Source organism: Marmota marmota, unplaced genomic scaffold (assembly GCF_001458135.2).
Source record: "Marmota marmota marmota unplaced genomic scaffold, marMar, whole genome shotgun sequence".
NCBI lineage: Eukaryota > Metazoa > Chordata > Mammalia > Rodentia > Sciuridae > Marmota > Marmota marmota.
In genome coordinates this window covers 9,423,056-9,443,440 of record NW_026000185.1, presented here as the reverse complement: position 1 = coordinate 9,443,440, position 20,385 = coordinate 9,423,056, and the positions used below count along the sequence as shown (strand labels likewise).

The 20,385-nt window shown below is 42.8% G+C and overlaps 1 protein-coding gene across 1 annotated transcript in view; it reads left to right on the top strand.

Moving 5' to 3' along the window:
• Window positions 1-27: 27 nt before the first annotated feature.
• Cpped1 (calcineurin like phosphoesterase domain containing 1) overlaps window positions 28-20,385 on the top strand; it is a 98,735-nt gene continuing 78,377 nt past the window's right edge. Inside the window, exons 1-2 of the mRNA XM_015491070.2 lie at window positions 28-386; window positions 16,987-17,205. Coding sequence (XP_015346556.1) covers window positions 290-386; window positions 16,987-17,205 — 316 coding nt within the window. The 5' untranslated portion in view covers window positions 28-289. The remainder of the gene's footprint in view (window positions 387-16,986; window positions 17,206-20,385) is intronic.

Below are 20,385 nucleotides of genomic sequence, written 5' to 3'. Positions count from 1 at the left end.
GAGCGAGGCGTTCGCGCCGGCGTCCTCGGGTGCCCAGGCCTGGCAGTGCGAGAGGGTGAGAGTAAGAGGAAGCGGCCGAGCGGAGTTAGAAGTAGCTTGGGCTCTGCAGTTCCAAGCCCTGCCTAGTCCACGGCCCTCAGCGGACCCGGCCTCAGTTTCCCTGTCTGTAGGACGGGAGGCCTCGTGAGGTCGTGGGCGGCGCTGGAGGAGCGCTCCTGGAGGCCGTGCCCTTCCGGAAGTCGTTCACCACGGGGCACCGTGCACCCCGCTGTAGGGGTTGCTTACTGAGATGGAGTCATTCGCTGCTGTGTTAGCAGCAGCTATCCATGCTAACTGTAGAGTGGCAGGCCGTCCAGAGTCGTGGTCCCCCAGGATGCGGGACGGAGGTAATCTGCCAATTAGAGCTGTTAGGAATGTCCACAGATCAGAGTATCGGTGTAACCCACCGTCACTACATGCTAGGCGCTCAGCGAACGTCAGCCATAAGTCAAGAGGAAGCCAGGTTCCCGATTCCCCTTCCCCCCGCCCCCAGCTTTACAACCCCAGGGAGATCACCCAAACGCCCAGCATGATCTGGCTTAATGCCCATTCACCCTTGCCCAGTTTTCCTGCCTCACTGGTTTTCTTGATTTGTGCTTAAAAGGGCCAAGCCCTTTTCCTTCTGAGGGTCTTGGCACCTGCCCTTCCGAGCTACCACAGACACTGGTAGTTCTGGTGGACTGGCTCCTTCTCAACTTGAAAGTTCATTTGCTTCCTTGGACTTTCCTACCTCCCTATCCAAAATAGGTGTGTCCTGTAATTCTCTACTTGAACGTCTTTCTTTTCCTTCTTTGCAACTCTTGGTGGGAGAGTGGCAAGATTCTGGAAGTTGTGTGCAGCCAGAAATTCATGTGTGGCAGATTTGGGAAAACATGCCTGCTATGGTGCCGTTCTGTAGTGGGGCTTGACCTTGTTCATCAACATGACATCTTTGAGATTTATCTGTAGTGAAATAAGTAGTTCCACTTATCTCATTTTCCTACTGGGGAATATTTATGTATTTATAAATGGATGCGTATATTTATAAATATATGCTTTATACATTTTATGGATGGATGTTGAGAGTCTTCAAATTTGCCTCTCTCTTTATTCTACCTTTGCCTTTCCAAATCTCTCCCCCTTTTCCACAGTGCTCCAGCAGGTTGACTTCTATGGGCTATTACCAGTAGACTCCCTGCACTTTAGCTTCCCTTGTGTTCAACCATCAGGAAGCCCCAGCTAGAGACCAGAGGGAGGGGAAAGCCCAAGTCAGCATATTTGTTACACCACTTCCTGTGTAGTTGTGTTGCACTGGCTGTATTCCTCCCTTGAAGCTGCTGCTTCTCTCAATAGTCTTTTTTTTTTTTTCTCAGACTCTTTTTCCAGATTTGGGTAGCAACATTCCCTCCCTTCTTCCTTGTAGGTATACGAGTGAAAGCAGGTCTGCTTTTCTGTTTGTGGAGTACTACACTGTTGTAGTTTCTCCATGCCCAACGTATCCCAAATAATTCCCTTTAAAATCTTCCTTTATTTATCCTAGTTTGAGTATGCCAGCAATTTCCTGCTTTGATCCTGACTGATACAATGGCCATTTAGTTGTTTTTTCACTCTTGTTAACAGTGCTGTTAGGAACATTCTTGTACAAGTCTTTCTGTGGACGTGTGGGAGAGTTTCTCTAGGACGTATACCCAGGAGCAGAGTTCTGGATTGTAGGATATAATCATCCCTAGCTTTACCAGTTATTATCAAATGGTCTTCCAAAGTGATTGCACCAAGTATATGTCCCCCACCTCAGTATAGGAGAGTTACGGATTACTCTGCTATTTTTCTCCGTTTAGGTTGGAGAAATATATATTATGTTCTGCGGTGTCTTGTAGAAAATAGAAAATGGCAGGGAGTGGGGTCACATACCAAACTTTCAGGGGCTCAGAATCCAGGTACAAAGCTATTACACAAAAAGTAACCCATGAGCTCTGAGAGCACTGCAGTGAGAGTTGGGATTTTAAGTACTGGTCCTGGGTGGTGGCAGGATGTTAGCTGATGCCAGGGAGGAAGGAACAGGCTTACCTTTGATGAGATGGATTTGAGGTGCTGGCAACTTGTGGGGTGCAGTGCACAGCTAGTGATAAAGGTATGAGTACCATCACAGAGAGGGGAGTAAATGATATTCTTTTAGGAGTCAAAGGCGTTGCTAAGGGGAACAGTGTGACAGAGTGGACGGTGCATGCATAACTGTCTGTGACTTTAGTGTACATCAGTATTTAAGGTTAAGAGGACTACATTGGAGGGTTAAGAGCAGGAACAGCCAGAAATTCTGAAAGATAAAGCCAGGAGCCAGTGTGACAACATCGCTGGGTGGAAGGACATATGCAGAATGTTTTACAGGATCAGATGTTGCAGATATCTGGGTGAATGTAAGCTGAGCCCGGCAGCTTTGATAGGTTAGAGGTATCTAAGGCCATATTGGTTCTGCAGAAACACAGCCTCTAGCCTATGGAGGTGGACTTGCCAGAGAACGCAAAGGAACTGGCTCTTCCCTTCTTTTAGAACTCACACTGCCTGTCAGAGGGGTTCATTTAACTCAAACAAGTGTCCCTAAAATCACAGCTTTGCTGACCCTGGCCTGCACTACTAGAAATCCCCTTCAGAATCAGCCATTTTGTTTCTCAAGTGAAACCTGTGCACGGAGTGAAAGAGCAGTTGCTCTGAGGCCCTTTCTCCCAGCAGTGATTTACATGAGTGACATTATTCTCAGCACTTCTTCCAGTAGTGTGATAGGTGAGGCTCTGTTTCAATCAACTGTTCCTTGTTAATATAATGGGCTAGGCTCTGCGGATGGATGTTTATAAAATATAAATTGTGCATGTCTCACCTGAGAAGAGTTGCATTCCTAAGGCATCTTCAGATATTCATTTTAATTAGACAAATTGATAATTATATTTCCTTGACACATATCCTAATTAGGACTACTTTCTCCTAGCAAGTATCTCTTTTGAGAGGCTTATCACATCTGTTCTGCAGAAATTCTCAAAGGGAAAAATATCAAGATAAAATATGGTTAAAAAATTGTGTGTAATTGTTTTTAGGTCCTAAGTCTGATTTTTCCCAGTTCATTTTACCACCAGAGTATTTTCCCCCTCAGAGAACAGGGCTCCTGGGTGGTAATCTTAAGAAGATTATTTCCCTGGACATTTTAAACGTCTGCAGCTGTTCAGAGGAGCTGACTATATTTGCTAATCCTGACTGTTTCTTCATCTTCTCTGGAAATCCTCTCACATGGCAAGAATAAATGAATTCTCATTAAACTATAACTTTCCCCATCTCTTGCGGGTCTCACCTAAAACTCTTTTTAGAAATAGACCTGGAAATACTTACCCAGGTTTGAACAGGGTTAAAAATAATGTGATTTAAGCAAGTCTAACAAGATGAAGAAGATGATGAAATGAATGCTTCAATTGTGCTGTATGTTTAGTTGTCTTTATTTGAGGAGGCTTCTGTTAAATAAAATTTGTAGGGGGCCATGGATTTGGCCTTGGTACTTGGAATAGGCCCAATAGGCCAAATCAGCACAGAGTTTAATCACAGTAGCTAAACTTGGGTTGATTGCAGGAGGCCCTATAGCCAGTTAACTTGAGTCGTAAATAGCTAAGCTGTAGCCAACTGATTGCATGGTTGACTAAGCTGTTTTCTGTATCCCACTTCTGTCTTCTGAGAATGCTGTATGATCTTCCGAGTATGCAATCTGATTTGTTGTTTGGGGTTCTCAGAACCTGCTTTCCTTCTGGGAGCTGCCCATTCACGAATCTGTTTTGTTTTGCTCAGATAACTACCAAATTTAATTGGTCTAAGGAATTTTCCTTTTAACAGTCCCTGTGATTAAACTGGAATGTTTGTTATTTTTTTATCACGTTATTGGAGTTATCAGTTAGCAGGTAGAGAGAATAGTGCATATTAGTATGTAAAAAGTTTACACTGACATTTTCAAAAGACAAACTTGCTTTTATTTCTGGAGTACATTTTTTTGCCTTTTTATTTTTTAGTAACTATTAAGATATAATTTATGTACCGTAACATGCACTCATTTTCAGTTTATAGTTAAATAGCTTTTAGTAGGTTTATAGTGATGCAGTCACAATCTAGTTTTAGAACATCTCCTGTGCCCCCCCAAAAAAGCCCATTTGCAGTCTCTGCATGTTCCCACTCCCTGCGCAAGCAGCTACCGATGACCTCCAGTGATGTGCCTCTTCTGGACCTTTCATATAAATGGAATTGTAATCTGCGGCCTTTGTGGCTGTGTCTGTGCCTTAGCATAATGTTTTTGAGTTTCCTCTACACTGCAGTATGTATTTTTTTTCCCTTTTTACTGAGTGCTGTTTGCTTGCATCAGTAAGCACATTTTGTTTATCCATTCACCCACTGCTGAACTTTTGCCCCTCGCCCCTTGATATTGATAGACATCCACCCATTTGGACCATTTTTTCTTTGTCTTTTATGAATAAAACTGTGAACAGTCACAAGGCTTTAGATGGATATATTTTTTGTTGCTGTTTCTTTAGGTAGATGCATAGGATTGAAATTACTGGGTCATTTAGTAACATTTTGAGGACATGGCAAGCTGTTTGCCAAAGCACCATGTTATATTCCAGCAGTAATGTATGAGTTCCAATTTCCCCACATCCTTGCCAATGCTTGTTATCTGTTTAATATGCCATCCAGTGGACATGAAGTGGCATCTCATTGAGCTTTTGATTTGCGTTTTCCTAATGACTGATGATGTTGAGCATCATTTTGTGTGCTTAGTGTCCACTTGTACATCTTAGAAGAAATATCTCATTAGAGCCTGTGTCTATTTTTTAATTGTGTTTTTCTTTTTATTGTTAAGCTATAGGAGTTCTCTGTGTATTCTGGATATAAGTTCCTTGTCAGATATACGATTTGCATGTATCTTTTTCCATTCTGTGGACTGTCTTTTCACTTTCTGAATGATATTATTTATAGTACCAAAATTTTAAATTTTGATGAAGTCCAATTTATCAACTTACTCTTTTATTGTAAGTTGTGCTTTTGGTGTCATATCTAAGAAATCTTTCCCTAACCCCATCGCACAAAGATTTACTCTTATGTGTTTTCTTATTAAGAATTTTTTTAAAAACGTTTTTATTTTATTTGTTTATTTTTATGTGGTTCTGAGGATTGAACCCAGTGCCTCATTCCTGTGAGGCATGCGCTCTACCACTGAGCTACAGCCCCAGCCTTCTTATAAGAGTTTTATAGTTTGAGTTCTTCACCTTTAGATCAAATTCTCTTTTGAGTTAGTGAGTTGTATATAGAGAAAGGGTCTAATTATCGGAACATTTCCATTGTTGCTTGTTTTTTAACCACAGTGGAAACCTTATAATTGGTAAGAAAAAAAATAGTTAAAGAAGGGAACCATAAAGAATTATATTATTGCTGAGTGTAGTGGTGCACACTTGTAATCCCAGTTGGGAGGCCGAGCAAGTTCACAGCCAGCCTCTACAACTAAGTAAGGTCCTACACAATTTAGTGAGACCCTGTCTCAAAATTCAAACAAAAAAAAAAAAAGGACTAGAAATGAGGCTCAGTGGTTGAGCACCTCTGTGTTCATTATTCAATTTCTGGTACAAAAAAAAGAATTACATGGTTACTTTTAACATTTCATTTTAGTGTAGCCCATAAATGTGCATCTATGTACCAATCTTTAGGGGTCACCAAGGGCTTGCCTTGGGGTATGGGTTCACAGATAGGCATGCTTGTAGCTTTTCTTGCATGAACACCATACACCCATAATGAAGCTTTTCCAGTTGGGTTTTTTCCAAGGGACAGATAGTCAGTTCGTAATCACCTGGGAAACATTCCCAGTGAAGGATTCCTCTAGGCTTATATTTTCTCCTTAAGTGTTTAACACTTCTCCCTAGCACCTAATTTGATGGTATTTTATTTTTGCCAACTCGCGTTTATTGAGTCTTCCCAAAGCATTTATATTGGTTTTATTAGAAACGACCTGTTACATTCACATTTCACTGGTTTATACATTTCATTAAATCAGGTGATTAAAAAATATGTGGCAGCATCAACAGATTTGGAGACAACTCATAACAGACGTTTGGCGATCAAGCTCCTTGAGGGACAGGTGCAGAAGTTGGGGAGGGTGTAGGGCAGCCCAGCTGCCCCTGCAACGGTGCCTTTTACAGAGGCTTGGAGGCTGGTCAGAGCTTCAGGCAGCCTATTGCAAGTCTGCTCAAAGGCCCCTGCTGGAGGAGGTTTGGCTTGCAGCTGCCTGGAGGAAGGGTTCTCTCTGCATCCAGGCCTCTGTTTGCCTAGCCTTGCACCTGTAGGGCTGCATGTGCCCAGAAAGCACACCTTCCAGTTCTCCCCAAAGGTCTGCCTAGGCTGACAGCCTGGGAATGGGGCAGGGGAACATGGGGAATGGGGCAGAAGTCATAGCAAGCATCCACCATTAACTCCCCAAATGGAGTCCTGCTTTTGAAAAGTCAAAGAAGGTTCTGGAAATGTCTTTTTCCCCTTTAACTATTGTCCAGAATAGTGTTGACCAAAGCCAGTGATGCTGAAAGCCACCTGGCCAAGAAGTCCTGGCCCATCTGCTGTCTTGGTTCTCTGAAGGGTCGCAGATAAAGATTTTGGCAGGTCCTCCATCCCTGGATGGCAACTGTGGCAGCCAAGCTGTGACTCAGAAGCTTTTGTGTATCTTAAAAACCACCTTTTGGATTCATTTAGACTATGAAAAGAGGCTGGGTAAATTCACCTTGATGCTTAGGACACGTAATTTAGAGACTCTGAAGGTTGCTGTCATGGTTAATTATTAGGGATAGGTATGGTTTTTAAAAACCACTCTTCTCATACCACACAATTCACCCTTTTAGAGTGTTTAATTCGATAGCTTTTAAGGTATTCAGAATTGTATAGCCATCACCACAATCAATTTTGGAATATTTCTATAACCTCAAAAAGGAACCCTGTACCCTGATAACTGTCACCAGCCCCCAAGGCCTAAGCACACACTAATGAAGGGCACTGTCATCTTCTGCATTACATCTGACGGTTTTACAGTGGGGCTTTTAGCTTGTTAAACCAAGAAGAGTCCCAGAGTGGTAAATATTGTTTAGCTACTGTTTTTTTTTTTTAAACCGCTAAAATAAGATTAGTCCCCTGAGAAGATGAAGGGTATTGCCGAAGACTTTTAGATTGTGATTCACTGTGCAGATTGCTACTGTGAGGAACTGCAAAAATTGCATTTCGTTGGCATTTGCTCTTTAGCCAGAAAGCCTCCAGGCAGCTGTAAAGCTACCCATCTTTGCTGTTTTGTAACCAAAGCAATATCCACAATGTATGAAGGGAAAGATGCTAAGACAAAGCATGTAAACATGTAATCTCATCAGGTATTTTCTGAGCCTTGCTTTGTGGGAACAAAAAAATAGGTAAGACTTCAGTAGCCTTGACTTTGCTAAGACAGGGTCCAGGTGACTGAATAGTTGTCATGGTAACTACCTTTACATTTGACCACTTATCCTGTGCCTAGTCTAAATGCGTTATAGGTACTCACTCATTAATTCTTCAGAACAAGCCTTTTGAGAGAGGGGTGCTGTTATTTTTACTTTACCCATAAGAAAACTAAAGGCCAGAGAGGTTAAGGAACTCGCATGGTGTCACATAGTTGGTAAAGGTTGAAATGGGATTTAGAATGTAAGACTCAGTTCTGGACTAGGACCAGGTGGGGGTTTGGGAGTTGGAGGCCCAAAGTTGGGCAGGGGCTTTAAACCCCTCATCAAGCCTGCATGCCCTGGTGTGAGCTTATCCCTGTCTCCTCCTCCAGCCTCATATTCACACAGGGTCTGGGCACTTGTGGGGCCCCCTCCCTGGGGTGCAGTTCCAGAGGCCCCCCTGCCAATCACTGTGTCCTATGTCATCCTGATGGGTTCTGTGATCCCAGCAAGCCAGTGTGTCACTAGGCTATTTAGTTGTTTCCTGCTCGTCTTCCTCGCTATTCTGTAGGATCTTAGGGAATGGGACCCGTAACCTGCACACTGCTGAATGTCCACGACTGGCATAGCATGTGTTATAGAGCCTGAGTGGCATCTACTCACAGGAAGGGGGCAGTCTCTGTGGTGGAGTCGGTATGGGCTGGACTGGCCTGGATAGATGTAATTTCAGCAGGAAGTTGGTAGAGTAGAGTACCCGAGGGAAGGGGTGGAAGTGGTGGGGTATGTTTGGGGAGCAGATTGTCGTTCATTCTGGAGGGATGGCATGGCATGTCTTGAGCAGGGTTTCTCAGCCTCAGGTTTGTTGGCGTCATTGGCTGGATTGTTCTTTGTCATGTGGCTCTGCCTGTGTATTATGGGATGTTTAGCAGCATGTTTGCCCTCTACCCACTGGATTATGGTAGTACTACTCATCTCCCAGTGATATCCAAAAATGTCTGTAGACATTTAATGTCAAAATCACCCCCACTGATTTTGGATGTCCCTTGTCTAATGGGACCAGTGATACAGCTGGAAAAGCTTTAGGCTCATTTTAGCCCCCAGCGTCAGAATGAGCAGGGATTCAAGGACCTCTCCATCTGGTCAGCACATGTTTGCTGCCTGCTTGCCTCCTGCCAGAGCTGGATGATGTGGCTGGTGATATGCTGGAGTGGGCAGCAGACATGAGCCTGTCCTCGTGGAGATTCAAGGCTAGTGGCTCTTTAGCAGGGAAGAGGTTTTGGTGATCAGCGTGGGGGCAGTGCCTGCTGTGGGCAGGGGCTGCCATGAACAGTGTAGGGAGCTGTCCCCCTTGCTGGGAGTGTTGAAGACCTGACCAAAGAGAATGGCAGTGTGGGACAGGAAGTGGGACTGCTGCATGGGTGTTGTAGAAGTGGAATGCTACAGCTTGGCTGGCTGTGTGTATGTAGTGATGCACGATCCCAAGATCTGTAGATTGGGAGACTGGAGATGATGGTGGCAAAATATGAGACATCTGCAGAAGGAACCAGGGTAAATGAATGAAGGATGATGAATTTGCTTGTGAAAATATTGAATTTAGGGTAGAAATTCCAAGCTTGGAGCTCAGACCAGTCCAGAAAAATATACCTATTTTTAATTTTTGAGTTAATTCTTTAGCTTTCTACTCAAATGGAGAAATGTGGCTTCCCAGTATTCCCAATTCCTGTATTGTTTTGAATCAGACAAATTAATAGGAGCCAAAACCTTGAATTGTTAAGTATTTGTACCCTGTAATGATGTGATGTGATAATGATAGGAGCCTACTAATTAGATTGCTAAACCAATATCATTTTAAATCTGTGTTCCCAAACTGGACTTAGAAAGTGTGACTTTCTGTTACAAAAATTAACTTAAGAGAGCCATTTATCACTGTGTTCCACCTTGAACTATTTTTGGTTCTATGTAGGTAACAGGTATAGCTCTTCACAAGAGCACAGATATGACTGTTTTAGTTGTTAATGGCATGGTGACTCTCCTTGGTCTTTTCCTGGTCAGTGATGAAAACAGTGACTCATTTGCTTTGGGGTATGCATTTATTATAGTCTGTGATTAGCTGGTAATATGGAAAGGATCAATGAAATTTCTAATTCTTGGTATATATTAAAAAGTCAGCTTTCATTAACAATTGACAAATATGCCTGAGAGGTATAATAAAAATGAACGAGAGGAAATATATTGGCAGAGACAAATCCAAGAAAACATTAGTTTGTGATATTGAAACTGCAAACTGTAAAGAGAATTGCAATTGGAATGTCTGTCCTTCAGGCAGGATTTTTGGCATATAAACAGAGTCTCATAGGGAGGATTAATGGTGAGGCATTGTATGAATTCTTACAGGCTTTTAAGATTCTTCTCTGTATGCAGTTGCTTTGCACCTGATTAAATTGTTTAAAGAAAACTCACAAGTCTTTTCTGCACATAGTTTAATATTACTCCAAATCCACTGTTTAATCTCTCAGTTTTGAAAGATGGTAGCTATGATAGTCTCTTAATAGCAGAAATTGGAAGTGGCCAATCTTATTTTTCAATGAAACAGATAAACAGGATTTCTAAGGCAAATTATTTCTGAAAATATATTTTAAAGTTAATTTTAAAACTTGATTTAGAGAATGGTGGTCATTCAGTATGTTTTTTTCCTGGCCTGTTTAGACAGACATAGACGCTCTAGCTAGACATGGCTTCTCTGTAATTGTGCCAGTGTTGTCATCTTGTTCTGAAATCAGCCTTGTGGCAGAATGGGCATTTCGGGCCTGTTTCTGCCCAGTTTCTGCCCCTGGCTCTTTGTTAGTTCCACTCATTTTATTTGCATTTGTTGGGTCTTCTCTTTCCCACCTTGAGCAAAAGGGAAGGGTTACCATAGATAAGGGCTATGGTTGCAGGTGCCTACAAGGGCCAAGTGTAGTCTATGTCAATTTCAAGAGCATAGGCCCCATGTAAAGAGCCACATAGCCCCAGCCAATCCTTGGCACTGTCCATTTGGGCCCAGTGTAACCAGATTTTCCACGAGAATCCAGAAATCCAGGCATATATCAAACTCATGAATTAAAAATGTTGGCAACAAATTCAGAATTTTATAAACACTGCGTGGGCCCAGCAGAACACATCTGCTAGCCAGACCTTGAGTTTGTCATGTCTGGAGGAGATCACCAATTAGCACTCTCCAGAGATAGGTGTCTGGACCCCAGCCTGTACCCTGAATCAGCCTGTGTTTTTGGCAGAAACTGTGGACATCACAGGCGACCAGGAGAACACTCTGGGCCTTGTCAGCATTATCTTTATGAGAGTATCATTTAATTTAACAAAAAGTTCCATTTGAAAGAATATTTTTTGGAGACAAAAATGCCTGCAACAAGATGGACAACTTTTGGGCAGCCAGGGGCCTATTCCTTCTTCTTTGTGGCTCTCTCCAGCTCAACAGCACTGAGATCATGACTAGCCCTTTGGTAAAAGCTGCTGCTCACCAATAGTGTGATCTTGAACTTGAGCCCTGGGACCCCTGGCCAGGCCTCAGTATCCCACTTTGGTTAAGTGAAAGGCTGGTTACAGCAACCCTGCCAGTCTTTCCCGTAATGACAGTGTCCAGTGCCTTCTGTGAGTTAAGCTCTTTAAGGTGGTTTGCAGTAAGTGGGTTACTTTGCTCAGTACTAGAATGTCAGGAACAAACTCGGAGGTCACCTGAGTAACTTATGTTGCCATCTGTGGCTGACTCTTATCTGTGCCCCATAATCCTACCTCCTGGTGTTCAGGCCCTGTGTGTTAGAAGGAGCACAGCAGAAGTGAGGGGATGTCATATTTATCTCTGCTCCACACAGGATTGTAACTCCATTTGCTAACAGATCTCTCCTGTACTGGTGCTAATGAATCAAGTTTCCATGTTTTTGAGATGCCGAAGGAACTGGGGGTTGCCCCTGGCTCACAGCCAGTGAGAAACTGATGCCCCCAAGTCCCACATCCCATAAGAAGCTACATCCCACCAACAACTTCAAGGGCTTGGAGCAGATCTCATCCCATGTTAGTCTTTAGCTGATTCCTCAGCACTGGCCAGTGCTTGATTGCAGCTCAGGAGACTAAGCAGTGGACAGGCTAAACCATGCCAGAGCCCTGAACCCAGGAACTGAGAGGTATTAGATGAGTATCCATCTTCAGCTGCTCCATGTGTGCTGATTTGATGTATAGCAGTGGATAGCTAAATATCATTTCTTTGTGTTTGTTGAAAGATTAAATTCATTATGGGTATTCTTACTCATAGCTGATTTTGGTATTTTAGTTAAATGTATGCTTTACTGTATATCAACACTAAATACACCATAGGCATCATCCAGGGCTTTGTATCAGGTGTTTCCAAAGATTACTGTCTTATTTTGGTATCATCTGTGTCAGAAATGAGATTGAAATTTAATCGACTCACTTTATTTCATTTATTTCACAAGTACTTAGCTTACCTCAAAATTTGACCAGGGTCTCATCAAAGTCATCAATTAGGGCTCCTTTATACGTTCTAAGAAAAATATGCATCTTTCTGTTGTACTTTTAAACACCTGTGTGATGCACATACATCCTTGCTTGTGGATGCATACACTATCCATCATAGTCACATATAATCAAAAGTGTCAGAACTCACTAGTACAGAATTCCCCAGTTAATTTCTTAACATTCAAAGCACCTTGACTTGATTTTGAAAGGCACATGTAAAGGGTGACAACTAGACATTCATCAACAAAACTGAGAAATGTTTAGGACCAAATACCTGAAGTGAACATAGGCAGGGCCTAAAACCAAGCAGGAAGATTGCAGACCAAAACAAAACTAACAAAAATATAACACACTAACAACAACAAAATAACCTCTAGCCAGGCACAGCGGTGACACCTGTAATCCCAGCTGCTTGAGAGGCTGACAGGAGGATCCTACATTCCAAGCCAGCCTGGGCAACTTACTGAGACCCTGTCTAAAAATTAAGTGTGGGGGGGGGGCACTGGGAATATAACTAAGCACTCACCTGGCATGTAGGAGGCTCTGGGTTCAATCTCCAGCACCAACACTACCACCAACAAAATCCCTCACAGTGGAGTTTCAGTTTAGGGAAGTAGAAGTCACTCCTGTTTCTTATCCAATACACTGAAATGGCCAGGGAGCAGAGTTCCTTGATGAATTCCAGGCCCTGGCTTCCCAAACGGGTTTGCACAAAGGTCACTGGGGATTCTTTCCAATGTAGACTCCATAGGTCTGGGCCGGCTAGAGAGTCTGCCTATCTAACCTACCTTGAAAGCCTGTAGATGCTCCGGGTCTGCTGCCAGGAACCCAGCCCTGCCCCCTGTGCCTGTGAGCAGCCTTTGTCATTGCTGTCCTGTCATCCTTGCCTCTTCCCTTGCCCTTGAGCCTCCATTCCCAGGAGTTTCTTAGAGCAGTGGTCAGGATTTCCCTCTTTGTGCAGTTTCACATGCAAAGTCTTTCTCTAGGAAAAGAGGTGAAAAGCTGAATCTCTAAGTGAATTTGGTTTTGATTTTGGTTTTGGTTTTGGCAATAATGACGTGCTCTTGATTGTGCTGCTTTAGAAATGGGCCTCAGCTTAGCCAAACGTGTGGCTTGAACTGCCAGAGCAATGTTTCCAGAGGGTCCCCTGAGAGTTGGACTGTGCACAGGGCAGAGGCTTGTCTTTGCCTTGAAAGGGAATGTGTGGGAAACTCACCCCAACCCTCACAGACATTGGTCAGTTGCTACCCAGGGCCTGTCCTGGGGATGACTGGTCTTTGGTGAAATAATTTAATGCACATATTGTTAAGAATTCAATTTCATAATGGAAAAAGCTATCCTTTTGAGGGATTCGAGAGTTGTTATAAAATTATGATTTCTCCTTTTAGAACTAAGCATGGTAAAGCCCCAAATGTTTAATTTGGCCTTGAATTAAAATTAAGATGAGGGGTTGGGGTTGTGACTCAGTGGTAGAGTGCTTGCCTCACACACCTGAGGCACTGGGTTTGATCCTTACCACCACATAAAAATAAATAAATAAAATAAAGATATTGTGTCCATCTACGACTAAAAAATATTTTTAAAAATTAAGATGAGACCAAAGACCACCAACTTCTGAGCAGGATCCAGATGCCTTGGAGAATTTAGAGCCCAGAGTCAACAAATTACCTTATTAGATAAAGTAGGTTGAGTCTGGATGTGTTAGCTGTCATTCATCTTAAATTGAATCTTTTTTGTGCCTCGTCATCCTAAAATGGACAGCCTTTCTTAAGTTTTTACTAGGTAAATAAGTAATGAAAGATTTATTTTAATAGCTCCAAGGACTATTGACTTTTTGAGGCTGTAACTATTTGTCAGAGGAAACTACTTGTTAAAATGTTTGCTGTGGGGAACGGTTTCTAAACTCTGTTGTAGAAGGTTGATTTATGCTGCGACCTTGGGTGCTGATCACCTCTCTGATCTGGTTCTGATTAATTTATACAGTTTAAATGGCTCTGCAAAGGGCCTCAGAGTCGGAACACAGCTAAAAGCATTGAGCAGTGTACAAAGGTTATTAAGCAAGTAAAATAAATAAATGTTGTTAACAACTTTAAGATATGAAGCAGAATTCAGCTTTTCTTATTTTGTGAAACACACTCAGCTCTTTTGAAGTCTCCTTGACCCTTTCACCCTTTGTCTCTTCTACCTGATTCATAGGTATCCATCTCTGTGGAACATTTTACCCTGAAACTCAGTGGCTTGAAGTAGCAAACCTGTTTTATCTCACATTTTCTGTGAGGAGTCTAGGTTCTTCTGCCCCTGAGTCTCCTAAGGCTGTTCCAGGGGGTCAGCCATGGCTCTGGTCTCACCTGACTCACTGCTCCACCTGTTGGCAGGATGCAGTTTCTGAGCTGTTGGCCCCAGGTGTCCTTGCCATGCTGGCCACTTCATAGGGCCATTTACAACATGACAGCTCATAACCTCCTGGGAGGGCAGAAGGAGGGAGATCATGGTCTTTCTCTAGCCTGCTTTGAAGGAACAGCCCATCATTGTATTCTGTTATGGGGAGCAGGTCATTAGGTCCACCCCACACTCGAGGGTTACATAAGGATGTGAATATCACCAGGTGGGATCTTTGGGGACCATTTTAGTCCCTCTGCCACACATGGTAAGGGTTGGATGAGCAAACCCTTCAGTGGTGCCGTCTTGCCATCCTGTGCAACAAGACGTGCACATGTCAAACATTCCTCCTTCATACTGGGTCCTGTGCTGGTCTGTGGAACAGCCGTGCCCTTGGCTGTTGACTAGTGTGTTGATGCACGTGTGCCATTTGTTCTATAAAATGCATACAAGTAATTTTGTTCACTTATTTTTAAGCTTCTGAAAAGGGAATTAAGAAGATAGTGGTAGGCTAAAGCCAGAGGTCCTGCTCTGAGATAGCCAGCTCCGTGGGAGGTTCCATGGAAGGTTCCATGGAAAGGCTCTTTGTTACAGCTCAGTCTCCCCCTTTTGGAGGCTTTCCCTGTCCACTCACCCAAACCAGGTCTTACCGCTCTGAGTTCCCTGTATAGTCCCAAGCTCTTCCTGCTTTCTCCCTGAATAGCCCCAAGCTTTTCCTGCAGCTTTCCTTGTTACTGGCTCTCTCCCAGGAGAACTGAGCTCAGTGAGAGCAGGGCCTCCTCTGTCCAGATCATCCATGTATCACCAGCTCCTCACCTGGGGCCTGGCAAACAATAGGCTCTCGGTATACTACCAGATATGTGTGAATCAAACACAAGGTCATTAAATCATTCTAAGGAGCTTTTTGGAAGCCATACTATAGCTGTGACTTTCAAAGGGGATACCATTGGTTTAGGTAGCACGTAGACTACATTAGTTTATTAAAAAAAGAAAAATAAAAACAGCATGAAGATCATGGACAGTTTTGTCCTAGCCTTTAAGGCCTAGTGGGACACTAGGAAAATCACACTGCTTCTCTGGGCCTTAGTTTCCTCAAAGGACAAGGGAGGGAACTATAAACCAAGGCTCCTCAGATGGAGCTATATCCCTGGATCCTATCTGGGAAGTGTGGGTTCTGGTTTTCATGTCTTCAACATTGGTCTGCACCTAAGATTTTGTTTGAAGAAGGAATCAGAAAATCACACACACACACACACACACACACACACAAGAAAACAAGCTAAACTTTTGCATAGCTAGTGGCCACACCAGTTGTGGTGTATAAGGATGGAGTTGTAGTGGCAGTTGTGGTGTATAAGGATGCAGACTCCAGATCCCCAAAGCTCCGGCCTAGCAGAACCAGTTTGAAGAGCAGTCCAGGTGATTTATGCTCAGGGCACCCAAGAGAGAACCCTTTCCAAGACCAGAGGTTGATCAACCAGTAAAAATGCAAATAAGAGAAATGCAGTAGGGTGACTATGGATAACAGTAAGTAAGTAAGCTAGAAGAAGGGATTTTTGAACATTCTCACCGCAAAGAAATGATAAACGTTCAAGAAGATAGACCTGCTCCTCCTGATTTGAACATCCCATCCACAGAATATACTTACATCAAAACATCACCCAGTGCCTCATAAGCATGTACAACAGTTATGTCTCAATTAATAAAAAAATCTTAAAAGATGAATTGTTGTTAGGAGCCTACTGTAAAGCATGGTGACGGTTTCATAATAATGTATTATACTCAAAACTTGCTAAGAGAGTAAATCTTAGGTTTTCTCACCATCCAAACACAAAAGGAAGCTGAGGCGATGAATATGTTAATGAGTGATCCTGGTGATCTTTTCACAGTGTGTATGTGTGTCGAGTCATCAAGTTGAACATCTTAAATGTATACATTTTTCCCCCATCAATTTTACCTCAATCAAGCTGGGGAAAAAAGAATGTCAATCCCTTCCTTGCCCATGCCCACCTCACGCCGTGATGATGGCCACCTCACACTACCTTTGAAATTTTAGCATTGATTTTTCTTCTTTTTTTCACATTGACTTATTTCAAGATTTCATTTTTGGCGCCACATTTCCCGCCAGATAACCAGAGCTTCCAGCGCCAAGTTTGCTAATTAAAATTGTGTCACATCCCCAAAACAGCGCAAATGGTGCCATTAAGCCTGGCAGAAAAGTATTTGCAAGTACTTTACCTAGTAATTTAAATATAATACTTCTGGAAGCATTCAGTTTAGGGTGTTTTCAATTCTAATGAGAGCCCTGTTGCGGAGTGTCCCTTTGGCTACTCAGCTCTTCAGCAAGCAGCTTGGTTGCATGGCTGCAGCAGTCCATGTGGCTTCCTGTGGCCTTTGGGAATCACCAGGTCTCAGGCATAATTAGTATAAATCAAAATGCTCTAGACTATGACAGGAAAATAGTATGTTTGAACAGCAGCTTATTAAAATGACCTATTTAATTTAAGAAAAATATCATATCCACTTGCATGGTAACCTGGATGCTTTCACTGACAGGTTTTATGCCATTTCTCTCCTGCCCCCTTTTCTTTTTTTTAAGAAAAGGAAAGAGAATGGAAAGGCCCATTCTACTTCATCCAGGGTGCGGACCCACAGTTTGGGCTGATGAAGGCCTGGTCCACTGGGAACTGCGACAGCAGCGGTGATGAGTGGGAGCAGGAGATCCGCCTCACTGAGCAAGCCATTCAGGCCATCAACAGGCTGAACCCCAAGCCCAGATTCTTTGTTCTTTGTGGCGACCTCATCCACGCCATGCCAGGTAAGACGGGTCCTCGCTGGGACCATTTCGCCTTCAGCCAATCATGACCACGTACATGGGCAAGGAAAGAAATGATTTCCCCCCAGAGGCATCTCTCTTTGGTAATGGCCCCTTCCTTTTCAAGATTGTGCAGTATCACTGCACATCAGAAAAGGCACATTCATTTTATATTTAGAATTTGGTGAGATTAATCACAGTAGTTAAGGAGAGCTACTGTCCTGATGATCTGGGTTTAATATGAAAAGTAGACCAGGCCCCCCTCACCTCCACCCCATGTCACTTTCCCACATTTCTAGGGACAAACCTGAACTGTTTCCGTATTTCATATTCATAAATATAATCTGCTTTCTCTCCCCTCTTCTTACTGTTAACTTCTGTATTTGTTGGTGCTTTTTCAGTAGCAAATTAGAAAAATTTATTCTAAAGTAGTTTAAGTTGTTATTCTTGTCCACATTGCTTTTATGGGGCTGTAAAGTTCAGGGACAGATCTGGGCTTCGGATATAGCTGGATCTAGGGGCTCTAAGGTTGTTATCTGTGCTTGGTCTCACCATTGCCCAGCTCTGTTTTCTCTAAGTTGACTTCATTTGAATGGAGATTCTCTCTACATAGTGGCTCTTAGGAGCTCTAGGTTTATACCCTTTTTACAGAAATAACAGTGTAAAGTGCCCTATTTTTGGTGGTTCAGTCCAAGTTCCAGATCTCACTCATCTAGCTCACATGGCCCCAGGGTGTGAGGTCAGCTCCACTATAATCATGCAGTCTGAAGAACAGGATCGTTTCTCTAAAGACAACTAAAATGCTGGGAATGCAAAAACAGCAGTTGCCTTTCGGAGCTCCCCTCCCTTTTGTTTTATCTGTTCTAATGTTCTTCTCTCCCAGGCAGGGCTGAAGCCCAGTGAGCAAGTATAAGCAAGTAGAAAGTGTCCCTGCCCATCAGGGAGGCAGAGCTGGCTCCCAGGGCCTCTGCTCTTATCTGTGTCCCTATCTCTGCTTAGAGGAACAAAGATGACCTGAAGACCATGGCAAAAAACACAGCAGTGGTTGTGGACCCTCACTAAGGGCTAACTTTACCTTCTACCTGTACCCTGGGAACCTGAGTCCTGCCATGATCTCTTACTTCCCTAGAGTCCAGGGTACTTCACAGGAAGCCTGAGGCTGTTAATTTTTCTCCACCAAGGCCTACTTGTCTGGTGGCCTCTGTCTCCAAACAAAAGCCAGAGTGAAGATGTAAGAATGAAAAACGGGCAGCCAGAATTGTTCTGCCTGGTGTTCCAGGAGCACAGTCAGCAGGGAGAACCCTCAGACCTCCCCTGGTTCTCTATTTACTCATAGTTTGCATTGAGTCACGTGTGTATGTGCCCACGTCATTGCCTGGACCAGGGAGAACCCAGTGCCCTTATCCCTGGGGAGGCACCATTGATGGACCCGGTGAACACAAACCCTTCCCTCCTTAAGGCCTCAGTTTCTAAGCCAAGAACCCACTGAAGCAGCAAGAATTTGAAACTTCCATCCATCTAGAGCCAATCTGGGACAGCAGCTTCATACCTCTGCGGCAGAGGTAAGCATCCCACTGGCTCTATATAGAAACGTATTCATGAAGATGGTACTGAGTTTGCAGAGAGGTAAAAATCTTAGATACTTGTAAACTTGGCCACCCTGGGCAATGCATGGCTGAGGGCTCACAGGTGCTGAAGTTGTGCAGTACCGAAGCAACTACTCTGCCCAGGCTTCTGAAGGAGTCAGAAATCACAGAGGACTGAGTAAAAGAAGATGAAATGTTAACGAATGGATTAGTGCTACTTCCAAATAGTCTGACTTGGGATTATGTGGCCGTATGTGCACATCAGCTTGTACTTTCAATCTGGACCACGTGTTGAGCCAACTTCTGCTTCTTCTGCACACTTGAATATAAGATTCCAAGTTACATTTTCTGTCTAGTGATTTTTTTTTCTTAAAAACAGAATATTGTGAGATTCACTGGAATTACATTAACATGTTCTCATAGATGTTTACGGATTTGTTCTGATTTATGTTAATATATTCAGTCATATTTCAAAATCAGATTTAAAATAAAAGATTTCCATGCAATTATATTGCTTCTTAAAAAGAATATATTGTGCATAAGTAAAATTCATACTTTTTATGATCAGTCCTACCACTTGGTCAGAGACTTTGTAAATATGAACTGGCAAAGTTTTGAAGATGTCTTCTATATTCATTGTGACTAGAGCAGAATTCATAGTTTCTTCTGAAGATTGGACTATTTTGTGGGGTTTTAACTGAGCCAGTGAGAGGACTTTTAACTGTTTTGAATATTGTGGTTTGAGATTAAACAGAACATTTTAAAACTACTAAACTACTTATCATTTTTTTAATGTGCAATAAGTGCCTTCCCTTTCATTTAGCTTGTACACAGGGCAAATAATTAGAAAAGTAATTATTGGTTTTGACTGCTTAGCACATTGTAAATTATCAAATGCATATATTAATAGGCAGCAAAAATCAGAAAGTATGCTTTTAACTCCACCATAAATAATATCTTGGACCTAGTAGATTCAAGTTCAAAATGAAGCAAAAAATCTTTCAGAATAATGTTTTTTTAAAATGAAAGTCATAATATCTTTTCCATTATAAATATCCATTATAATATTCATTTCCCACAAATACTCATTGTGTGCAGAGAAGGTGCCGATTGCAATACTAGATGCTGTGGACACAGTAGTGGCAGTGAGATGCCAGGTCCTCCTTTGCAGTTTAGGAATGCAAAAATAGCAGTTGCCTTTCGGAGCTCCCCTCTCGAAGGAAAGTGCAGGGGCATGGATGATAAGGGGAGCTACTGCTACCAAAGCTCATAGGGAGAAACCTGAGAAACACGACCTTCTTCATTTTGAAAAAGCCCATTTTATTTTGAGCATGTGCTTTCATTCTACAGACATCTTTGGTGTTATCTAGGTATTTTCTTATTTTATGAAGCTTCTGTATGAGCTAAGCCATACTAAAAGTAGCATTTGTACAAAAAAAAGTAGATTTGTACAAATAAAGAGCCCATTGATATTTAGTTCTTCAGTCTTAAGCCCGAGGTCACTTTGGTCAGCCCCCTGGTGTTGAGGCATTGACTCACTGCTAGTGTCCTCATGAATATTATTATTCAAGCAATTCCATGTGGAGCTGACAAACCA